Source organism: Macaca mulatta, chromosome 13, assembly GCF_049350105.2.
Source record: "Macaca mulatta isolate MMU2019108-1 chromosome 13, T2T-MMU8v2.0, whole genome shotgun sequence".
NCBI classification, from domain to species: domain Eukaryota; kingdom Metazoa; phylum Chordata; class Mammalia; order Primates; family Cercopithecidae; genus Macaca; species Macaca mulatta.
The window spans coordinates 53,376,069-53,401,143 of record NC_133418.1 but is presented as its reverse complement, the minus strand read 5'-3'; the positions used below and the strand labels follow the sequence as shown (position 1 = coordinate 53,401,143).

Sequence of the window (25,075 nt, the reverse complement as noted above, 5' to 3'; positions counted from 1 at the left end):
TTAATCATTTGTTTGTTTGTTTTTTTTTCTATTTCTTTGCTTTACTCTGAAGTTGTCAATGTGCCTAAGATTCTGTCCTTGGCTCTTTTTTTCTATAAACTCCATCTTGTGTTAATCTCACTCTTAGGGCTATAATTGTGGCTTCTACATGCCCGATTTCTAAATAGCTCTCATCTTTCCCCCTAATTCCAGATATTCCTTTACACTTGTTCTGAAAACATTCCTGTTGTTTTCTCTTACAAATGCTTGTTAAGTTCCCATTGTTTTTTCCTGTGTGTAACCTCATTACCTGATTTTAAGGCTCTTCATAATTTGTCTCTACTTGAAACAACAGACAGCCTGTCCAAGTTTCCCCCTTTGTAATTCCTTTTCATCATTTCTATGCTGCAGCTAGACTAGTTCCTGAAACAAAACACCAATGTTTTGCCTCCAGTCTTAGTTTATGTATTGCCACTGCATGAAATCTAACCTAATCCATTCCTATTAATAGGTCTTTGTAAGGGCTACTTGAAAAGCAGCCCTTTCTGTGATTCTCTCCTGATTCCTCTCACTGCATATATCTTCATGAGGACTACTTGGTGCAAGTTAAGGGGCGCCATTCGTGTTGTATTCTGTGAGTTGCCACATGGAATGTGATAGGAGTGGTGTTCCCTAGAGTTCTGTATAGTAGATGAACTGTCTTCTCTCTTTTAACCCTTAACCTAAGCTTGTATCTTGTACCTCTTAACACTTTTGTGCATATACTGGCTGTTTTACTTAAATAAAAGTTTAGTCCTTTAAAGTATGGGGAATGTGTTTCCCTGATACACCTATTAGCATAATACTTTGATTATTTATTGAACACTCAAAATATTTTATTTCCAGTAAAGGTTGTGAAAAGTCCTTCTGATATATTACAGGTAAAGATTAATTGAGCCTTACAGTCTTATTTTAGCTGTTAGTTAATGTTGTTTATTTTCAAAATAGATACCCTGATTGGAATCCTGAGATCCTCCCATCAAGAAGGTAATTTTTAAAAATAGTAATATTATTAAAACTTGATTGTATTTTAAAAGTAAGCAGTTAATTTTAAGAATGATTCTTTTGAGTTCTACTTTTGCCATTTAAACAATAGGCAAATGCAAAAACCTCTATGAATCTGTAACTTATTCCAATGCTTAAATGTGACACAGCCCCACCCCGATCTACTTTCTTTAGCCTTTTCTGAAAATATTTTATTCTGACTTTATTATTTTATGTTTATGATATCTTCTGTTATAAATGACTTGACTGCTAGGAGTGGTATTATTACGTTCTGTATACCCTAGGGGATTCTACTCAGGTTCGGTATGTACACACATGTACGCACACATAGAGAAATCAGAGTCATATTTATAGATGGCATAATCTTTCAGGAAAAAATTATTTAAAACATCTGTTTATGTAAATAATTTCCTAAATTCTTACATAATTTAATACTTTAAAAACATAATTAGATATAATGTTGGTACAGGAAGAACCAGAGAAATTCATTATTGTATTCTTCTGTAAACTAGAAAACAGACATCCAAGCAGTTGGAGGGCTGATAAACTGTTCTGATTGTTTCTTATTTACCTATAAGGCTGAATTACATCATAACAAACAGATTTTTGTTTTAAGGACATATCTTTTTATCAGAGTTTGGTATTGTTAACAGTCTGTTTTTAACAAGGTGCTTCTGTCATTTAGTATCATTTAAATTTACATTAAATTGCTGATCACTTTCTTTTTCCCCCCCACTTGTAGAAATGAGGGCAATAGAAAAGAAAATGAAACTCCACGAAGACGTTCTCATTCCCCCAGTCCTAGGCGTTCTAGAAGATCAAGCTCAAGTCACAGATTCCATCGGTCTCGAAGCCCAATGCATTACATGTATAGGCCAAGAAGTCGAAGTCCAAGAATTTGCCATCGTTTCATTTCTAGATACAGATCCAGATCCAGATCCCGTTCACCATATCGAATTAGAAATCCATTTAGAGGTAGTCCAAAATGCTTTCGATCAGTTAGCCCTGAAAGGATATCAAGGAGATCAGTGAGATCATCAGGTACACTGATGGCCATGAAATAATGAATGTACTTATTTTGACTAAATTTTTAAATGTCTTTCTTTTTGGATTTTGAGAAATGTTCTATTTTTTTTAAATTTTAGAATTGCTAAATGAGATCTGACCCACATCCCACAGAGTTAATTATTCCCTCTGGTAACTTGGCAAAGAAATGTGTGTGAATGTATGTGTCCACCAACATATTTAAAAACCAAGGATGGTAAAAATGTCTTAGTTTGCTTTAATAATTGATTATTGAATTCCATGGATTAATTTAAAATGTTTTTGAAAAGATTATTATTTTTAACCTGTGACTTAATGTTGATTTTATGGCCCTCTCAGAAATAGCTCACACAGGCATGCACACACATACAAACACACTCCTTCTACAATGAAAGAAACCATAGTTAATATCTGAGAAGTACTTCGACACTCCCACTGCTTCACTTGACTAGCCTGAAGAATTCAAAAATAGTACTTTGCACAGGTCTTATTGTATCTAGTATAGTCTAAAATGCTGATTTCAAGTGGAGATACCTTTAGTTATATAAGGCATTCCTTCTTAAAGTATGTTCCAAGGATCGATTGGGGTCCTCAAGATCTTCCAAGTTCTGTGAGGCCTTCTCTTTTCCAATTACATGCCTCTATGAGTCTGGATTTTCTTTATCCAGAAGCAGATAAAAGAATTTAGGTTCTTCTTTTAAGCCTAACATTAAAATGTTTGGAAGAAGATATAGTAGTCTTACTCATTTCACTAATTTTGTTTTGGGAATTACAGTTGGTTTTTATAAAAATACTTACGTTAATATGGGAATTTACTTTTTTTGTCATTATTTTCAGTGGCAAAGACTACAGTTACTTTTGCACCAACCTAACATATGAATTAATAAATTTTTTAAGATTTTAATTTCTAATATGGTAAATATCAATAAATGTAACACAAATCTTTGTAGTCTTTAAAACATGTAAAGCAATCTCAAAACCAAAACTTTGAGGATCACTGGTATAAGGGAATAAAGGAACTTCATGTAAGCCTTCTGAGTGAATAAAGTATAGGTTTTTTTATTGTCTATGTGCTCCCTGTTTAGCTTGAGAATAGCACTATGTGATTATGTCAGGAGATGGCTCCTACCTTAATTTTTTTCCAATTGAAATTGTGTTTTATATATTTTTACTAGATAGAAAAAAAGCATTAGAAGATGTGGTACAACGATCTGGGCATGGGACAGAATTTAATAAACAGAAGCATCTTGAAGCTGCTGATAAGGGACATTCACCAGCACAAAAGCCTAAAACTAGCAGTGGAACAAAACCATCAGTTAAACCTACAAGCGCTACAAAGAGTGATTCAAATCTAGGAGGACATTCTATTCGTTGTAAATCAAAGAATCTTGAAGATGGCACTTTGTCAGAATGTAAACAGGTGGCTGATAAAGCTGTTTCTCTCCAGCGAAAGGTAATTCTTTAAATTAATTATTTTTGGAGATAAGGTTCACTCTGTGGTCCTGGCTGGAGTGCAGTGGTGCAAACATGACTCACTGCAGCCTCAATCTCCTGGGCTCAAGTGATCCTCCTGCCTCAGCTTCCCAAGTAGCTGGCACCACAGGCGTGTGCCACCATGCCTGGCCAATTTTTTAATTTTTGTAGAGATGGGGTCTTGCCATGTTGCTCAGGCTGGTCTCAAAGTACTAGGCTCAGGCAGTCCTTCCACGTCAGCCTCCTTAAGTGCATGAGCCACTATGCCTGGCCTCGTAATTCTTTGTTAGTGCAAGTATGCATACATTTGCTATGACAAACAGAAAACAAAATTGTTGCCGGGCATGGTGGCTTATGCCTGAATCCCAGCACTTTGGGAGGCCAAGCGGTGTGGATCACTTGAACTTAAGAGTTTGAGGCCAGCCAGAGCAACATGGTGAAACTCCCTCTCTACAAAAAATATAAAAATGAGCTGGGCTTGGTGGCAGATGCCTGTAGTCCCAGCTACTTGGGAGGCTCAGGTGGAAGGATCACTTGAGCCCAGGAGGCAGAGGTTGCAGCCTGGATTACAGAAGGAAGACCCTGTCTCAAGAAAAAAAGAAAAAATGAAGTTGTCTTAACTTTTTTATTCCATATTTCCAATAACTTTGAAATTATGAGTCGTTAAATGATTTTAGTATGGAATATTTTACTGGTTTTCTTATGAATATAATAGAAGTCCAAGGTTCAAAATCTTGTAGCTTAGGAATTCCAGTGGTTTGATGTTTGATGCGTCAAAAGAGAACATTTTGATGGTTTGGCATTTTTGGCTAGCTTCCCAAGCAGATCATTGTGATGAGTTTTGCTCTCTAATTGAGAAAGTGAATAATCACCAGTAGCATTATTGAGCTTTTGTAATCTTTTTTAGTAAGGTATAAGGGTGAGCCTCTCCTGAGAAATGATCTTTATACATCTGTTCTATACTTTTTGTGGTACAATTCAGAAGTCAAAAACTCTGTTGTACAGTGTAAAATGTATATTTTGATACTGATTTTTAGTGTATTTTGACTGTAACCTACTGGTTACAATACTAAGGTATTGTTTTATTGTGTGTGTTTATTGAATCACTATGAAATAATATATTAAAACATCAAGAGACTATCTTCAGAGAAAATGCTAATAGGCCAAATATCGAATATTTTGTATATTTTAATATTAATAAGTTTTCAAGCATTTAGGTATGGTATGCATTGCTCTCAACAGTATCTAAATACATTAAAGACTTTCAGTATGTGCTGTTCCGTGCCCCAAAGAACTTAACGTTTAGAAGGATAAACTTGTAGTAATCAACCAGTAATTAACAGAATTTTGAAGAGCATTGGGAAGAAATTTTTGAGTATAAGGAAAATTTTGAAGAGGCTGAGTTAGTCTCATAAGATTATTAATATATGAAGTTCTTTTCATTTTGGTTCAAGACTTCTAGGTGGTGGCAGTGGAACTTTTTTAAAAAAAGTTTTCTTATTTAGTAAAAAATAGGAGAGATGGGGATCTCACTCTGTCATCCAGGCTGAAGTGCAGTGGCACAGTTATAAGTCACTGCAGCCTCAAATTCCTGAGATCAAGTATCCTCCTGCCTCAGGCTCCCGGGTAGCTAAGACTACAGGTATGCACCACCACACCCAGCTGGGTGTTTTCATTTTTTTTTTTTTGAGACGTAGTCTCGCTCTGTCTCCCAGGCTGGAGTGCAGTGGCGTGATCTCGGCTCACTGCAACCTCCGCCTCCCAGGTTCAAGTGATTCTCCTGCCTCCTGCCTCAGCCTCCTGAGCAGCTGAAATTACAGGCGCATGCCACCACACCTGGCTAATTTTTTTTATTTTTAGCAGAGACGGGGTTTCACCATGTTGATCAGGCTGGTCTCGAACACCTGACCTTGTGATCCACCCACCTCGGTTCCCAAAGTGCTGGGATTACAGGCGTGAGCCACCGGGCCCGACCTTTTTTTTCTTTCTCTTTTTAAAGTAGAGAGTCTTAGTATGTTGCCCATCCTGGTCTTAAACTCCTGGCCTCAAACTCCTGGCCTCAAGCAGTCTTTCTGCCTTGGCCTCCCAAAGCACTGGGATATAGGCATGAGCCACCATGCCTGACCCTAATTTTTAACATGAGTGGTAAAGGTGATAATACACTGTATTCAAATGGTATGCATTATATATTAATTTTTAAAAATATACCTGTCTAGATATCATTTCCAATTATTAGAACGGGGGGGTGAGCAAAGCTGTAATTTCAGCTTTCCTTGTCGGTGGGCCATGTAGTTTCATAGAAAAATTCTCTCTAATGGCCTTGGACCATTCCATAGATCTTATTTGCTATAAGATGCTATAAACAGAAAAGAGCACCTATAAACCATTTCTGGGTTAAAAAATTTAAATAACATTTCTTATCACTTTTGCATTTAAAATCTTATTAAAGTGTTAAAATTGTGATTTTAAAAAATTACGTAAAGGGGGTGGTGAAGGAAAAAGGAAAATGGGTAAAATATTTGGAAAAGACCCTTTAATATACTAATATTAGTGGTAGAAGAAATTATATAGGAAATTATTACTGTACATTGTAGCTTAATTTGGTTTATTTTTAATTTTCTTTCACTCCAAAAATAGCTTCGGAAAGAACAATCATTGCATTACGGTTCGGTTCTTCTTATATCGGAATTACCAGAGGATGGTTGTACTGAAGAAGATGTTAGAAAATTATTTCAACCATTTGGGAAAGTGAATGATGTCCTGATTGTTCCATATAGAAAGGAGGTGAGTCATTTAATCTGGTAAAAATTCATACAAAGTCATTGCTTTGATGATTCTATAAATTGCTGTTGTGTTCCTTAGCTGTTTGTACTGCATATATAATTGTTCTTTGAGAGTTATATAAATGTTTGGATGTGAGTGAGCAAGTGCCCAATACAGTGTTTTATATCCTTTAAAATAAGTGTTTGCCCACTTTTTCTATAAAGGGCCAGATAAATATTTTCAGTTTTATGAGCCAGTTATAGGATCTCAACTACTGTGCTCTGGCATTCTAGTACAAAAACAGCTATAAGTAATATGTAAATAAGCAAGCATGGCTGTGTTGCAAAAAACTATTTACAAAATAGGTAGTATGCCATAGCTTGCTTTAGAACACCAGTTTGAACATTGCTTTAGAACACCAGTTTGATCATACTAAAACAAATTACTTCCTTTGTATGGTAAGTATTGTCTGTGGGTTATATTCCTATAACTCACATGATAAAGTTAAGAACTATGAACAGTCTTTAAGCACAACATAAAATAGTGAGTTAAGGCTGGGCATGTTGGCTTTTGCCTGTAATCGCAGCACTTTGGGAGGCCGAGGCAGGTGGATCACCTGAGGTCAGGAGTTTGAGACCAGCCTGACCAACATAGCAAAACCCTGTCTCTACTAAGAATACAAAAATTAGCCAGGCATCTCTAATCCCAGCTACATGGGAGATTGAGGCAGGAAAATCCCTTGAACCCAGGAGGTGGAGGTTGCAGTGAGTAGAGATCGCGCTGCTGCACTTCAGCCTAGACAACAGAGTAGGACTCTGTCTCAGAAAAATTTGTGAGTTAAGGCTGGGTGTGGTGGCTCAAGTCTGTAATCCCAGTACTTTGTGAGGCCAAGGCTGGAGGATCACTTGAGGCCAAGAATTCAAGACCAACCTGGGCAACATAGCGAGACCTCTGTCTTAACTTTTTTAAAAAGTTTGTCTTAACTTTTTTAAAAAGTTAGGACGGGGAACATGGTGATAGTGTTGTCTTTGTTGCGAGAAACCTTTAAAATGTCAGACCTACCACAAGCTGGACCGTATCTTCCCTTCCCTCCTGTTGTTCAGTGAGCCCTGCCTTCTCATTTCTTCTTGTTGCATGAGCCTGCCTGGATTTTTTTTTATCTTGGTAGTGGTATAGAAATTCTGTAAGGTTAAATGGCCATTTCATGTGTGAAACATCCTTAATCAAATTACACATGACCAAAATAAAAACAGGCAAAAGCAACCATGACTTGAGGTAATTTCATAGTTTGATGTTACAAAAGAAAGGATTAAGTCAATTTTAAAATGCAGGAACTTTTAAAGGTAAATTTGTGACTAAAGATGGAATAAATTTCATTTTAGGCTTACTTAGAAATGGAATTTAAAGAGGCGATTACCGCAATTATGAAGTACATTGAAACAACACCGCTTATGATAAAAGGCAAAAGTGTGAAAATATGTGTTCCAGGAAAGAAAAAAGCACAGGTAAACTGGATTTAGGTCACTGTTGTTTAGTTTAACTTTTTTGTTTAAGTATGGCACACATACAGAAATATGCATAGAAACATAAATGTTAGCTCAACAGATATGCATTAATTCAAATATATTGAAATCAAAACTTCTTCATAAATGTATAGTGCTGTATACAGTATTAAATAACAATAATTAGGAGAAAATACTTGGCCATATATAACTCAAAAATAGCAAATATCTGTGAATCCGGTACCTAGGTCACAAAAGAGAACATTGACAGTACCTGGAAGTCCCTTGCTTACTTCTTCCGAATTCTTACACTCTCCCTTTTTCTCACAAGTAATCACTAACTTGTTTTCTAATGCCATAGTTGAGTTTTGCCTGTTTTCAACTTTACATAAACAAAATCATAGAGTGTATATTCTTTGGGCTTTTACTTCCTTAGGAGTATCAATTTTTGTAACTTTATTCTTTCTAGATCATTTCTATGCTTCAGTTTATATGTCTATAGATAGTATCTATAGAATTAAATTACCCTTTAAGAATGACCTTTCTGTTAGATACAAAAGCTATATCTCACCTGTAAGGTTTTCTTTGTGTATGTGTGTTTTTAAAAATAGGGTGTTGAGAAAATATTTTTATTACTTAAAAAAAAATTCTTTTATTTTTAATTTTTGTGGGTACATGGTAGATATATATATTTATGAGGTACATGAGATATTTAGATACAGGCATGCGGTGTGTAATAATCACATTATGGAAAATGGGATATCTGTCCCCTCCAGCATTTATTCTTTGTGTATCAAACAGTCCAGTTATACTCTTATAATTGTTTAAAAATGTACCATTAAATTATTTTTTACTATAGTCACTCTGTTGCGCTAGCTAATACTAGGTCTTATTCATTGTTTTTTTTTTTTTTTTTTTGGTACCCGTTAATTATCCCCTCCTACCTCCTATTACCTTTCCCAGTCTCATAACCATCCTTCTACTTTCTGTCTCCATGAGTTCAGTTGTTTTAGATCCCACAAATTGTGGGATTTTTTAGATACTACAAATAAGTGGGAACATGTGATCTTTGTCTTTCTGTGCCTGGCTTATTTCACTTAATATAATGACTTCCAGTTCCATCCATGTTATTTTAAATAACTGAATCTCATTCATTTTTATGGCTGAATAGTACTCCATTGTGTATATGTGCCACATTTTCTTTGTTCATCTGTTGATGGACACTTAGTTTGCTTTCAAATCTTAGCTAATGTGAACAGTGCTGCTAGAAACGTGGGAGTGCAGATATCTCTTTGATATACTGATTTCTTTTCTTTTGGGTATATATACCCAGCAGTGGGATTGCTGGATTGTGTGGTAGATCCTGTTTTTAGTTTCTTAGGACCCTTCACACTGTTCTCCATAGTGATCGTACTAATTTACGTTCCCACCAACAATATACTGAGGGTTCCCTTTTCTCCACATCCTGGCCAGCATTTGGTTTTGCCTGTCTTTTGGATAAAAGCCATTTTAACCGGGGTAAGATGATATCTCATAGTAGTTTTGATTTGCATTTCTCTGATGATCAGTAATGTCAAGTACCTTTTCATGTGCCTTTTTGCTGTGTGTGTCATCTTTTGAGAAATGTTTCTTCAGACCTTTTGCCCATTTTTTAAAATCAGAATATTAGATTTTTTTTTTCCTGTAGAGTGGCTTGAGTTCCTTCTTTATTCTGCTTATTAATCCCTTGTCAGATGGACAGTTTGCAAATATTTTTTCTCATTTTGTGGGTTGTCTCTTTGTTGTTTCCTTTGCTCTGCAGAAGCTTTTTAACTTGAAGTGGTTCCATTTGTTCATTTTTGTATAGCATTTGCCTATGCTTGTGGAGTATTACTGAAGAAATCTTTGCCCAGACCGATGTCCTGGAGAGAGAGTTCCTCCAGTGTTTTCTTGTAGTAGTTTCATAGTTTGAGATCTTAGATAAAAGTCTTTAATCTATTTTTACTTGATTTTTGTATATCTTGAGAGATAGTGTTCAGGTTCATTAATGCATATGGGTATCCAGTTTTCCCAGCTGGTACCTTCCTAGGTTATATGCCACCCTAGTCCACTAGCTCTAATCCCAGCCCCAGTCCTAAGAGTTGCCTAGGAGTTGCAGTCCTTGTGTCCTAGACTGCCTTTCAGGTTTACCTAGGACCCTGTGAAGGGGTGGCCTGCCCCTCCACACCTGTGGGTGTTTCTCGTTAGGTGGAATGAGAGACTTGAGAAAAGAAATAAGACACAGAGACAAAGTATAGAGAAAGAAAAGCGGGGGCCCAGGGGACCGGCGCTCAGCTTACAAAAGACCCACGCCGGCACCGGTCTCTGAGTTCCCTTAGTATTTATAGATAATTATCTTTACCATCTTAAAGATCAGGGAGTGGCAGGACAATAGGATCGTTTTTAGGGAGGAAATCAGCAGTAAGACATAAGAACAAGGATCTCTGTGACATGAATAAGTTCAAAGGAAAATCCTGTGCCTAGAGATAAACCTTTTAGCAGCATTGTTTCATTCTATCACATGGGGATAAACCTTGGACAATACCTAGCTTTTCTAGGAACAAAGACACACCCTGCACGCCCAAAATCCATTAAACCTTGAGTTACCACAGCACAGGTCTCTTGCAAGAACAAGGTTGGGGGTAGGGCCGCAGATTAACAGCATCTCAAATACAGAACAAAATGGAGTCTCTTATGTCTACTTCTTTCTATATAGACACAGTAACAGGCTGATCTCTTTCTTTTCCCCACACCCTGGAGCACTTGAGCCCATGGTAGTGAGGCTTGCCAAGAAAGTCAGGTTCTTATTGCTGGGATGGATGATTCCTCTTTGGCTAGATCTGGTCCAAAGGCTCCGTCAGTGCATGGGCACTAGCTGAGCCCAGCATGGCTTTCCTGTCCCTCCCTTAAGTGCACAGACTCTGTCCATGTTGTGGGGCCAGATGGGGGAGGTGTGCTGTCAGGGATTTAAGGCTGTCTCTCCTACCCTCTTCAATGCCTCTTTCAGTGATACAAAGTCAAAACCAGGTAGTATGATTGCTCACGTGATATTTGGTTCTTGTGATGATGCTTTTCTGTGTGCAGATAGTTGTAAAATTTGGTGTTCCTGCTGGGGGTGGGATGAACAGTGTAGGCTTCTATTCTACCATCCTGCTCCACCCAGTAATTTAGTTTTTCTACTTGCTGTGGAATGGCTACTTTATAGGGGTTCTATAACACACATTTCTCAATAATTTGATTTGGTAGTCTAACCATGTTAGTACATTTAGATTTGCCTCATTCTTTTTAACTTCTCTATAGTGTTTCTCTGTATGAATATACCACAGATATATTATCAATTCCTTACTGATTGATATTTAGGTTGTTTCTAGAAACAGAACTTTAGTTAACACCTTGTGTACCTTGACAGGCCATCTTTTGACATTTATGATAGTGTTTTTTTAGGTGATACCTACCCAATGGAATGGTTGGTTTGTAGATGCGCAATAATGGATAATGTAAGATTGCTCACTAAATAACTGTAATAATTTACTCCTTGGTAATTTATGAGAGTGATACCAACATCTTAATTTCTTCAGCTTTAAAAATGCATCATATGGAAAATGATACCTAGTTTTAATTTGCATCTTTTGATTATTCATTAACTTCATCTTTTTGTATAATTGTTAGCTCTATCTATTAACTGTTTGAGTAGTCTGTATCTTTTCCTATTCTGTTATTGTTATCATTTTAAAAATATTCATTTGAAGGTGCATGAATATTGTGCATTCTGGACACTAATTTTGCATTTTATGTAAGAAGTATTTTCTTATAGTGTGTTGCTTGTGTTATGCATACATATAACGAGTTTGAATTTTTTTTTTTTTTTGGCAGAGCCTCGCTCTGTTGCCCAGGCTGGAATGCAGTGATGCTATCTTGCCTCACTGCAAGCTCTGCCTTCTGGGTTCACGCCATTCTCCTGCCTCAGCCTTCTGAGTACCTGGGACTTCAGGTGCTCGCCACTTATAGAGACGGGATTTCACCATGTTAGCCAGGATGGTCTCGATCTGACCTCGTGATCTGCCCGTCTCGGACTCCCAAAGTGCTGGGATTACAGGCATGAGCCACCTCACCCGGCCAAATTTGAAATTTTTGTGTACTCAAATGTATTGGTATTCTATGGCTTCTGTGATTTTTTTCTTTATTTTTTTTTTGCCTGTGACACAACCTCAGGAGGTCCCAAGGACATGTGCCCCTCTTTTTGAGATAGGGTTTCACTCTGTCACCCAGGCTGGAGTGCAGTGGCACAATTTTGGCTCATTGCCACCTCTGCCTCCCAGTTCAAGTAATCCTCCCATGTCAGCCTCCTGAGTACCTGGGACTACAAGTGCAAGCAACCACGCATGGCTAATTATTTATTTTTTTTTTGTAGATAAGAGGTCTCACTTTGTTGCCCAAGGTGATCTCACACTCCTGGGCTCAGGTGATTCTCCTGCCTCCGCCTCCCAGAGTGTTGGGATTACAGGTGTGAGTCACTGTTCCTGGCCTGCTTTTTTCTTTTGTCTTTTTAAGAACTTGCCTGTGCTCAGGAGAATGGCGTAAACCCGGGAGGTGGAGCTTGCAGTGAGCTGAGATCCGGCCACTGCACTCCAGCCTGGGCGACAGAGCGAGACTCCATCTCAAAAAAAAAAAAAGAACTTGCCTGTGCTAGTGCCTAGAAGATTTTATTCCTCAATCTATTACTTGCAGCATAGTATAGGATTGGAATCAGTATTATTTCCAAAATGGGAGCCAGTTAGCCTCAACACTGTTTATGCCTAATTTATCCTTCCTTGTTGATTTGAAAAGCTGCTTTTATTTGTATAAATTCTGTATACATAGATGTGTTTCATACTCTTCTGCTGTGGCAATACTATGTGGTTTCTGTTATAGCAATTATTGTAACTTCATAATATTTCCCTCTCTTTCTTGTAGAGTTATTTTTCTTGGTTTATTCATTTTGGTTAATGTTTTTCCTCTTTATTTAAATTTTGTTTAAACTTGAACATTTATTCCTGCACATTAGTTTTAGAATCAGTTTAAGTACTCTAAAAAAAACTTGCTGGAATTTAATTAATACTGTGTTGAGTTTGTAATAGTATTTTTACAACATTAAGTCTATCAAAAAACATGGTTTGTTGGCTGGTGGCTCATGCCTGTTATCCTAGCATTTTGAGAGGCTGAGGTGGGCAGATAACTTGAGCTCAGGAGTTTGAGACCAGCCTGGGGCAATATGATGAAATCCAGTCTCTACTAAAAATACAAAAATTAGCTGGGTGTGGTGGTGCATACATGTAGTCACAGCTACTCAGGAAGAGGCTGTGGCAGGAGGATTGCTTGAGCCCACGAGGTGGAGAGGTCGCAGTGAGCTGAGATGGCACCATGGCACCCCAGCCTGGGCAACAGCGTCAGGCTTTGTCTTAAAGAACAGGGTTTGTTTATTTAGATTTCCTTTTATGCCCTTTAGCAAGTTTTATTTTATTTTTTTTCCATGAAGTTCTTGAACATTTTGTGGGGGTTAAATTTATTATTTTACTTATTTTTACATATAGCTATTAGAGGATCTTTATTTTTTAGTTCTCATATGTTTTCTAGTTAGTTACTACTAGAGTAACTTGTCATCCTAGTTTATACCTGCTACATGCCATACATTTATTCCCATTGTCCTGGTTTGGATAATTAAATCGTGTGGCCTTAGTTATTACCAATGTTACCATTTAGGATTTCATTGTTTCAAATAACAGAAAACCTCACTAGTAGGTTGTTAACAAATAAGAGAGATATTTATCTCATAACAGAAATCTGCATGTAGGTGGTCCAGTGCTGGTGTAACAGCGCCATAGTATCTTCAGGAAGCCCGCCTTGTCTTCCAGCACTACTATCTTTAGAATGCGTCTTTCATCCTTAGTTGTAAGATGGTTTCTGCGCCTTCTGGCATCTTTTCTATCTTTGAGACATAAAGGAATAAAAATGAAGAGCAAAGTGAGTTTTTGTTTTCTTTTCTGGAAAGAATGAGTTCCCCAGCAGCATTTGCCTGCATTTGATTTACCAGAACTACCAGACACATGGCCATCTAGTTGCAGAGGCAGTTAAGGAGAAACAAGGATTAAATACATAATTTAAGAACTTAAACTTTATTCCGTAGAGAGGTATATGTTCAAGGTTTTTGAACCGGGGCATGACATAATAAAATGGAGATTAGAAGGATTCATTTGGAAATGGTCTGGAGAATGAGTTAGGCAAATGATTCTGAAGGCAAAGAAAGCCTAGCAGATTGATTAAAGTGGAGAAGAGCACTGAAGTCCAGTTAGAAAACTCATTTAATCAATATACTCAGCCTTTTGTGATAATGGTAATGATTTGGGGGTAGACTAGTAACCTTGAAAACAGAAAGGAATAGTGGCTTGTCTTAGCGACTGTCCAGAAAGACTCAGCTGATCATTAAATTTTGGGAATTGTTGAGAAGGCCAGTTTTCTTTCATTCTAAACAGTTAACATAGTTAAGGATAAGGAACATAGGTAAGGATACATTTAAGGAAATAGAATGTTTAAAATAGCTTAAAAAATTTTCTTGGCCAACTTTTTGATGAAGTTGGTAAGGTAACAATGTAAGTCTAAGAGCCCAGGCATATTTACTGTCATGATTTTCTTAGTAATGAACAGGGTAAAGAAAATACTAGCACTAAAATCTAGAAAACATGCCATTTTCATGGCAAATATTAATGTTCTCCAGCTACGTATTGTTTGGATGATGCTGGAACAAGAGGGCTAACTCATGACACCTCTGTTGTGATAGAGCAACATGCCTAGGGATTGAATGGAGGGAACTCCTAACAGAATTTGAGTAGTGCCTTCTTCATATTGGAAGTATGTGGGCATTTGGTTTTTTTTTTGTTGTTGTTTGTTTTGTTTGTTTTGTTTTGTAAATAAGTGTCTGAGGCAGGAAGGGGCAATCTTTTTGGCGTGTTACCACTTAAAGTTTTTCTACCAGTGCAAGCCAGAAATAAGCTGAAAGAACAAACTAGGAAAAAGAAGAGCTGTGCTATAGCTTTCTTGGTCCAGATCTTGATTTTGGCATGGCATGTCAAAATGTAGAAAAAAACTTACCTTCCCAACATTTGATATTTCATGTTAGGACTGCCTCTGACTCTAGCTATGTTTCATGTAACATCCTTTCCATTTTGCTGCTTCTGGGAATCAGTAAATATTACAGAAAAGGTATTCTATATCCCTGTGTTAATACGGATTTGTACAACTCTTGTCAGAAACTAGGTAACCTCGTCTTTAATAATAACCTTGCAACCTGTCTTTAATAATAATAATAATTTAATAATAATCTCGACATCCATTCTTAGCAGTAATTAAGTCTTTTTGAGCTACTCCTTGCCCCACCATTACCAGTAATCTAATGAAAGCAAACATTCTTTTTTCTCCCAGAGAAAGGGTCATATACTCATACTTTAAAAGTTTTCTTTAAAATATTAGGAGCCCAGCGCAGTGGCTCACGCCTGTAATCCCAGCACTTTGGGAGGCTGAGGCAGGATAATTGCTTGAGCTCAGGAGTTTGAGACTAGCCCGGGCAATGTAGTGAGATCTTATCTCTACAGAAAATTTAAAAATTGACCAGGTGTGGTGGTATGCATCCAGCTGCTGGGTAGGGTGAGGTGGGAGGATCGCTTGAGCCCGGGAGGCGGAGGTTGGCTGGGTGATGGAGTGAGATCCTATCTCAAAAAAAAAGGGGGCTAGGAGATGGTCAGGAGCCCTTGATGTGGAAAGAAGTAGGATCAGATTTCTAATAAAACCCTTTTAGCCATGAAATACTACTGCGGTTCAACCTTGTACAAAAAAACCCAATTTTTAAAATTTCAATTCAGTGTTTTCAGCAGGATTCTTGGGAACATTACAATTAAAATTGGAGCAAGTAGTCAACTAAGAAGATTGCATGGATATGAAAAATAGTGCTGGGCGTTAGTGAACAATTGAGCATTACAGAAAATCTAATGAATTAACAAGGAGATAAAAGCGAAAATATGCAATCAGAATTCGGATGAGAGGTTTTCATTTTAATTCTGAAACTATTTCTTATTAGTTAAGCATCTGTTACGCATCTGTTGTGTCAGGCATTGTAACATCTACAGAAGATGCAGTGGTGAGCAAGAGACGTGTGATCCTACTCTTGGTGTGAAAGTTTAAAAGAGTGAAAAATGATTAGAGGAAAGGCATGGTAGATATATTTAGAAGATGCAATCTGTACATAAGTGGAATTCCAGAAAGAGGACATCACTTAAATACTGAGGATTTTAAATTTCATGGTTATGGTGGGGCACCTTATAGTGATCTAGGCAGAAAACAGTTTAACTATACAAAGAAATAGTCTAGCCTTAGATGGCAGAGCAACACATTCTTAAGAGTTGGGTGGGAGAAAGATTGTGATTCATTGTAATTGAGTACATTCATTTCAAGTGGAATCCTAAGGTGTGTGTTAGGGCAGTATTTATTCTCAGACTTGCATGGACTTAGAAGGTATTTCACTAATACATCTTTTTCCAAAACATTAAAATGAACGTAAGAAATGGAGAAGTTATTATATAAAATGTTGGCAGTGAACAATGAAACCAGTTAAACATAGACTAAAATCTAAATAATCATATTTTTATAAAATAAATTTCAAGAAATATCACTTAAAATTACCAGAAACACAATTTTCATCTGAAATATATAATCAAAAATTGGAATGTAGCCAAGGAGTAAAGGCTAAAAGTTTCAACTTACACGTTGGAACTCAGTAGTTTCAAATTTCTTTTAAAATTGAAAGTTACCATTAGTAAAATAGAACTAGAACTAATTTCTTCTAAATAATTGAGTTGAAGGAATGTGTGGGATAAAATCCCATATAGTGCAAAAAGAAATGACGAGAGTGCCCAAAAAGAACAGAAAGTATAAAATTGCATGAGAACAGTTATGATGAAATTCAGATCAAGTTAACAAATATTTGCTGAATGTTAAAGCACGACTTTATGCACTGGAAATAGAATATTGAAGAAAACAAAGTCCCTGGTATCACAGAGTTTTAACTTCAAGGGATAGGGAGAGAAAGACCACAAATAAGTTAAAAATGCATACATAAATTATGTTTGTTTTCAACCAGTGCTATGGTAAAAAAAATATTAGGAAAGGGGAATAGAAGTACTCTTGTTGGGAAATGAAGAGCTGTGCAACTTTCAGTAAGGTAGTTGGGGAAGATCTCATTGAAAAGGTGGTATTTGAGCAAACACTTGAAGAAGATGAGGGAACAAACCACATCCTGGATTGAGAGCATTCCAGACAGAAGGAACAGCACCTGCAAAACCTATGCCTGTGTAGCATCTTAGAGGATTAGAAAGGATGCTTGGGGGTTGGAGTGAAGAAGTGTAGGAAGAAGTGTATTGGGGTTTGGGAGTTAGAAGGTAGGTGGAACATATGTTGTAAACTCTTAGAGGCCGTTGTAAGAGGTCTCTGGCTTTTTTTCCTTGAGTCTAATGAGAAGTTTTGAGTTGCAGAACAGCAGGTTCAGTCTGGTTTTATGTTGTGAATAGAGAGTGGGTGAATCCCAAGGACTGAAGCAGAGATGGTTAGGAGGCAGTTGTAGTAATCAAAGCAAAAGATAGCAGTAGATTAGACCAGGGTGATAGTGGTTGAACTTTAGACATCTGAAATGTCACAGTGCTATAAGAAACCATGTTTTTGAAAGATACAGTAGTTCCCCCTATCTGAGGCTTGGCTTTGCAGTTTTAGTGGTCAGTTGTGGTTTGAAAATACTGAATAGCAAATTCCAGAAATAATTAACATGTTTTAAATTGTGCCCCGTTCTGAGTAGCATGATGAAATTTCATGCAGTCCAACTCCAACCCACTGGGGCTGTGAATCATTGCTTTGTCTAGAGTTATCCATACTTTATATGCTATGTACCCACTAGTCACTTAACAGCTGTCTTGGTTATCAGATTGACCGTCACTGTATTGCAGTGCTTTGTGTTTAAATAACCCTCATTTTACTTAATAATGGCCCTAAAGTGCAAGTATGGTGATGCTGGCAATTTGGATATGCCAAAGAGAAGCTGTAAAATGCTTCCTTTAAGTGAAAAGGTGAAAGTTCTCAACTTGAAAGAAAAAAATTGTATGCTGAAGCTAAGATCTACAGTACAGTAAGATGTTTTGACAGACCATATTCACGTAAGTTTTATTACACTACATTGTTACAACTTTTTTTTAAAATTTAAAATATGGAATGCCTAACAAATACATGTGTCATCCTTGCACAGGGGCCATGCTAATTACGGTATCATTCCAATTTTAGTGTATGTGCTGCTGAAGAGAGCATTTTTCTATTTTTTTTATTGTTGATCTCTTACTATGTCTAATTCATAAATTAAACTTTCATGTATATATAGGAAAAAACATAGCATATATAGGGTTCAACACTAGCACGGTTTCAAGGCATCCACCGGGGGTCTTGGATAAGGGGAAACTGAATGATAAGAAAACGCAGATGAGTTGTAAAAGATGAGATGTAAAATTAGGCTGTGTAATCACAAATTGAAAAAAAATGTCTTTATAAATAGAAAAAGGTAATAAGCATGTATCCTTTAGAATAGGAAGATTTTATATTTTTTTTCCCTATATTTTTAAAATTGCTTTATACTAAATTTCTTTTGTTCAAAATATTTTTCCTACATAGAACAAAGAGGTGAAGAGAAAGACTTTAGAGTCAAAGAAAGGATCTGCATCTACCTTAAAGTAAGTGACTCTGATTTCGTATGTGAGAATGAAATGTACATGTGACTTAAGAAATTTTAATTTTTAAAACTGCATTTTTAATATATTTTATCACTATAACTACAATTTAAGAGGGATATCACTCCAGTTGAATTATTTTAAACGTTTTTAGGTTTAAATATTACATTTTTAGGATTTTGAAGAACTTGGAATTCCTAAGTTGCTGCTAATTTTTTTTTCTCCTTTTAAATAGAAGAGATGCAGATGCTTCAAAAGCTGTTGAAATTGTTACTTCAACTTCTGCTGGTAAGTTGTTACTTTTAACATTCTTTCAAATGAATGTATCTTGTCAGTTTAGTAGAAACTTAGATGATGATGCTAGGAAGACACTATTGTGCTTTAATGAAGGAGACCCAAATTACATTCTTTAATTGACCCATGTATTAAGCAGATGGTTAATATTTAGTGCTGTGTAATTACAGAATCTCTGCTGGAGTAAATACAGCAAATCTAAGATAATGTATATGAAATATCTATCCTAGTTCCATAGTTAATAGCTGCTTTTTACATGTTTAGGTTAGTTATGCAATATCTCCCTCCATCCCCTCCCGATAAACCCACAAGACAAAACCTGAGAAAGGTATGTTAAGATTGCTTATCTGGTCTCCTTTGATTTTGAAGGTTAATTGAGAGCCAAAAGGCAAGCAAAAAAGACTATCCAGAAATGGATATTATCATACTCATGTGATAAAATCTATTTCTTTATACTCAGGAAAATACTTGAAGCCATCATTATGAATCTAGTTAAATAAATATTGCATACAGTTTTATAATCCGAGTTCTCTTTTTTCTTAGTCCATTTAGGACTAGAAAGGTGGAAAAAAGTTTTGAGACAAGTACTAGTGAGAATAAATAGCTCAATGCTGAAAGACAGGAAAGAAAAGCTAAAATAAGGCAGACACAAATTTAGGAACTTACATTGCGTTTTGTATGTTCTGTTTGGGGAAGGTAAAAATATAGTGTGTTTTGGTTTTTCTGCCTGGAATGAGATAAGAATTTAGGTACTAAGTTTTACTAGTGAGGTGAAAATTGGATTGTATGGAATATCTCATTTCCCTGTAGTTTTTAGTTGCATAGAGTACTGAAGTATTGAAGGTTAGTAGAGATACTATGAATGGCTTCTGGAAGACAGTACATTTTGATTAAGATTTTAAATTAGGTAACGTTATGTGAAGAGATAAAATGTGGAGGCAGAAGATTACTTCATGTGGGGGACACATAACAAGGGTAACAAAGTGGAGTTATTCTACTGAAGGCCTTGAAGGGTCATGCTGAGAAGTTTTCAAATTTGACCCCATTAGTAGCATTTTCAGAATGTGTCGTAAGATTAATTTCTGAAAGACGTTTTGGGTAAAAAAGTTTGGGGTGTGTGTTACAGCTATTTTTTCTCTTTTGAAAAAATAATCCACAGAACACGTTTTATGAAGTCCTTCAGGAAAGAAACCTATTTAGCTTTGTTTAGTCCACTGTTTCTTAAGCTTGGCAAAAGTGCACTCTATTTTTTCTGTATAAGAGCTAGCAACAGTTGGTACAGACTGGGAAATTGCAGTAGAGAATATGGAGCCACTCACTAATTGTTTAGGATTCTTATATAGATTGGATAAATTGGAGAGATGTAAAAATCCCGCTGAGAAAACACAGTTGGGCTTCACTTTGGAATGATTAGGACCTGATGTGAAAAAGGTTAATTTAAGTGATGTGAGGAGGTAAAATTTGCATTTTATTGTATGGAATTTTTTAGTAAATGAGTTTAAAAAAATTTTTAAGTAATAAAAAATTTCCAAGTTTTAGTCCTGATAGGTTTTACTAAGAGTGTGATGATATTATTGATTACAATTGGAAAACTCACAGTGGTGTCTTTGAATTTGGGGGTAGGACCTTAGATTTCACCATTACCAAATTTCAGCTGTCACAGGTATCTGCTGGAGATATTCTTTAGTCAGCCAATCATGTGGCATTGAAAGTGAGATACTTGGGAATTTTTTTAAGTTGGTCTAAATTTTGAAAAGCTAAGTACTTCCTTCCAATATAAATGTAGAAAGAAAAAGGAACCTCTAAACAGGACTGAGAAAGTGACAGGTGAGAAAGAAGGGTACTTTATAATTTTTTGAGATCTGCTCAGATTGAAGAGTGACAGGAAGAGTTAATTAGGGCAGTTTTAAGGATAAATTTGATTATAAGCACAGGGAGGAAGCAAGAGTGTAATTTGATCATAAATGGAAACATTAGAGCTCTTACCCAGTACTAATTAAAAAGAAAAATAGTAATTATTGAGTACCTATTATATGCCCATGATAGGGGGTACTTTGTAGAGGCTTAGGATGTATCAGTGGACCAAATAGGCATCCCACCAGACAGTTTACATTTTTAACTTGAGATGACAAATATAAAATATAAAATAAACATTAAATAACACAAGTTTTAGAAAATGAGAAGTTCTGTGACACAGAGCAAAAGCAGAACCAGGGTAAAGGTGATGCAGGATTAGTTTGTTTTAAAGTTAGAATTTAGTATACAAAATGAGGTAAAAATGACTTATTAAGTAGACAGGCCTACTAACACAATCTGTTCCAGAAGAGAGAAAACAAGGAAAAGAAGCCTAACATTTGTGGGTATGATATTTATGCTGGGCACATAGTGTATTTATGTTACTTTGTTTAATCTTTCAAACCATTCTTTGAGTTATAGTTAATGTTTGGCTGGGTGCAGTGGCTTGTGCCTATAATCCCAGCACTTTGGGAGGTTGAGGTGGACGGATCACCTGAGGTCAGGAGTTCAAGACCAGCCTGGCCAACATGGTGAAACGTTGTCTCTGCTAAAAATACAAAGATTAGCCGCGTGTGGTGGTGGTAGTCCCAGCTACTCGGGAGGCCGAGGCACGAGAGTCTCTTGAATCTGGGAGGCAGGGGTTGCAGTGAGCCAAGATCGTGCCACTGCACTCCAGCCTGGATGACAAGAGCGAGACTCCACCTCAAAAAAATATATTGTTCTCATTTTCTAGAAGAGATATAGATTCAGAAAGATTAAATGAGTCAGGGTCACATGGAGGAGTTAGAATTTGAATGCAAAACTATGATTCCAAAGCTTTGTGCATATACTAAATTACCTCCCTCAGGAATGAAAACTTGTTGATCTCCTTGGATCACTACTTTTCTCCAGCCTTTCTAGTTTTCCTAACAATCTTTTCCTCTTCTCATGTCATACTTTTCTTCCTGGGTGGTTTCTTTCTTTCTTTTTTTTTTTTCTTTTATTGAGATGGAGTTTCACTGTGTTGCCCTAGTCTGGAGTACAGTGGCATGATTTTGACTCACTGCAACCGCTGCCTCCCAGGTTCAAGTGATTCTCCTGCCTCACCCTCCCGAATAGCTGGGATTACACACATGCGACACTATGCCTGACTGATTTTTTTTTTTTTTTTAAGTAGACATGGGGTTTCACCATGTTGGCCAGGCTGGTCTCAAACTCCTGACCTTAAGTGATGCACCCACCTCGGCCTCCCAAAGTGCTGGGATTACAGGTGTGAGCCAACATGCCTGGCCCTCTTTCTGGGTGATTTCTTTCCTGTCAGTCTTTAAGGACATCTCCCATACATACATAAACTCTTCTATCCCCTTGAGTATACTCTTCTCATTTTCTTATATTACAATTACTACTAATCATCCAGTAGAGTAATTCTTAACCCTGTCTTCTCTTTTCTTCTGTTTGACATAACTCGGATTTCAATAACATCCTTCCTCTTTTCAGCCGGTCAGTGGCGGATCTGTATTTTCCCTTGAATCTACTTCAGCTCTCAGATTCTTTATACGTAGCTTCATCATGCCTATAACTCTTTAATTCAGACCTATCGTCTCACATTTGAACTTTTGAAGATAGCCTCCTGACTGGTATTTTTTATTCCATTCTCTGCTTTATTATACACATTGTTGCCCAGAGGTCTCTTTAAAGCAAATCTGATCATTCTACTTTTAGTGACCAGTGGAATAAAGTCCAAATTCATTGACTTTCCGTAAATTATTCTTTGCCCTTTGACCCCAGATTATCTTTTGAACCTATTAACAGTCAACTACGTACTATTTTCTAGTCACTCAGAATAGTTTATTTTCCATGTTATTTCATTGCTTCTTTATTTATGCTATTTGCATAGAATTGATGTCTGACTTCATTTAACTTTAGTAAGCACTTAATAGGTCACAGGCAAGGTACTGAAGATAAAAAGTCAGTTAAGACTCCTTTTGGGGAGAGTTGGGGGACAGATTCTGATTTATCCTGTAAGGCTCATCTCTGATGAAACTTCCTTGATCGAATGATTTTTTTCTCTTTCTGTGGCTTTTCTCTTTTTTATAAATACTATGTCCCCTTTTCTTTTTACCTTTTCAATTCCCAGCTGAAAATGGCTTTCTTTTAAATCTAATTATAAAAATAATGAATGTTTGTTGTCAGTAATTTAAAATATTTCAGAAGATGTTTAAAGAAAGTGATTCACACCATTCAGAGATCTCTTGTTTGTTTGCTTAAGTCAGTTATTTCCACAATAAAAACCCTCTGCTCACCTGTGGGAACTCCCACATGTGAGTTCCACCAAATCTTTTAGAAAGCAATATCAATTTCAGCTATACCATGGCATTCAGGGGAAGGGAAAGCTTCCTATAAAAGGGGGAATGAGAAAAGGTGGGGCAACAGGCTAATACATCAAATACTGACAAAGACACTACACACCTATCTGAATGGCTAATATAAAAAATAATGATAGCACCAAATGCTGATGTGTATGTAGAAAAACTCATACATTGTGTGCAAGAGCAGTTGTGAAATAGTACAGCCATTCTGGAAAAGAGTGTGGAAGTTTAACTTAACAAAACTAAACATGTGCTTACTATGTGAGTTATCACCTGTACTCTCGAGCACTCATCCCAGAGAAATGAAAACTTATTACGCTCATACAAAAGCCTATACACGAATATTTATGGGTACTTTGTTTTTAATTGTCCCAAACTGGAAACAACCCAAATGTTCTTCAGTGGATGAATGACTATTTTAAAAAGTTTTATATTATAAAATTTCACGTATATCATATTGAAATGAAATTACAGAGAGAGAACAGATTAGTGATTGTCAGGGTTGGTGGGAGGGAGGTGGCTATTGCTATAAATGGGTTTTAGAAGAGATCATTATGAAGGAACTGTTCTGTATCTTGGCTGGTGGTAATCACACTGATATACACCTATGATAAAATTTCACAGAGCTAAGTACACATTGTGTGTAAAATGAGTGAAATCTGGATGTTGGTAGATGGTATCAATTGTATCAATTTTCTGTCTGTGATACTGTACTACAGTTATACAAAGTGTTAACCATTGGAGGGAAACTGGGTAAAGGGTATATGGGGTCTCTCCCTCTTACTTCATACAACTCCATGTGAATTTATAATTATCCCAAAGGTGAAAGTTAAGTATTTTTTTTAATGCTGACAGCTTTCATGAAACTGTAGAACAATTATATTTAGGAATAATAATGTTAAATTTTAGTGTAAAATTTTAACATATAGTGTCTGTGAGCACTTTGAATAATGGACTATTCTCAAGAGAGGGTTGTATTGGAAGTATAAAGATGGTTCAAAATGAGGAAATCTGTTAATTCAATTCTACCATATTAAAAAAAGGAACGTATGAACCTTTCCATAAATACTGAAAGGGGTATTAACTTCAACATCCATTTCTAGCATTTAAAAAAGAATTCTTAGCGTGGGCAACATAGTGAGACCTAGTCTGTATCAGAAATTAAGAAATTATCTGGGCATGTTGGCATGTGCCAGTTACTTGCAAGGCTGATCTGGGAGGATTGCTTGAGCCCAGGAGGTCGAGGCTTCAGTGAGCTGTGATCGTGCTACTGTACCCCAGCCTGTGCAGCAGGGTGAGACCCTGTGTCCAAAAAAAAAAAAAGTTTCTTAAATATGGTATGTGTGTATATATACTTTTTAATGCACACACATATACAAGTACACATATGTTAAAAGCCAGCATATGCATAATAATATGCTTAATAATGCATGAGATGCATTCCCATTAAACTGAGACTATGTATCAGCACTTCTTTGAGTTAAAATAAATATTTTTTAAAACTAATAACCATTAACCAGTACAATGTAATTCAGGAGGCATGGAAATTGGAAAGTAGGATACACCATTATTTGCAAATATGATAGTATGGTGGAGAACCTAAAGAGAATCAATTATACAGTGCTATTTAATTATAATTACCCATCTTAATTCTCTAATATGTAATGTTTAATTGCTTTATTTATAAAGAAGAGCTCCTTATGTAATCTAATATTAAATAGTCCATTTACAGTAAAAAAAGTAGAAGTTATAAAAAGAAAACTAAAATATTAAAAGGCATAAAATGAGTCTTAAATGAAAAAAC

General features: G+C 36.4%; 1 protein-coding gene and 1 non-coding gene across 18 annotated transcripts in view; one reads left to right on the top strand and one right to left on the bottom strand.

Annotated features, from left to right (window-relative positions):
* The window catches only part of ZNF638 (zinc finger protein 638), a 154,040-nt gene that overhangs the window by 86,760 nt on the left and 42,205 nt on the right, over nt 1–25,075 (top strand). For 13 of the 17 annotated variants that reach the window (XM_077959442.1, XM_077959441.1, XM_077959444.1 and 10 more), the window contains 7 exons: nt 967–1,005; nt 1,766–2,064; nt 3,243–3,520; nt 6,178–6,324; nt 7,686–7,808; nt 18,558–18,616; nt 18,849–18,901. In XM_077959442.1, coding sequence (XP_077815568.1) covers nt 1,881–2,064; nt 3,243–3,520; nt 6,178–6,324; nt 7,686–7,808; nt 18,558–18,616; nt 18,849–18,901 — 844 coding nt within the window. In that variant the 5' untranslated portion in view covers nt 967–1,005; nt 1,766–1,880. The remainder of the gene's footprint in view (nt 1–966; nt 1,006–1,765; nt 2,065–3,242; nt 3,521–6,177; nt 6,325–7,685; nt 7,809–18,557; nt 18,617–18,848; nt 18,902–25,075) is intronic. The other 4 variants (XM_077959436.1, XM_077959432.1, XM_077959433.1 and 1 more) reach the window with 1 other exon arrangement.
* LOC114671981 (U6 spliceosomal RNA) lies at nt 18,097–18,200 on the bottom strand. Its single transcript, XR_003722186.1, has one exon. It is a non-coding gene; the product is annotated as a U6 spliceosomal RNA (small nuclear RNA).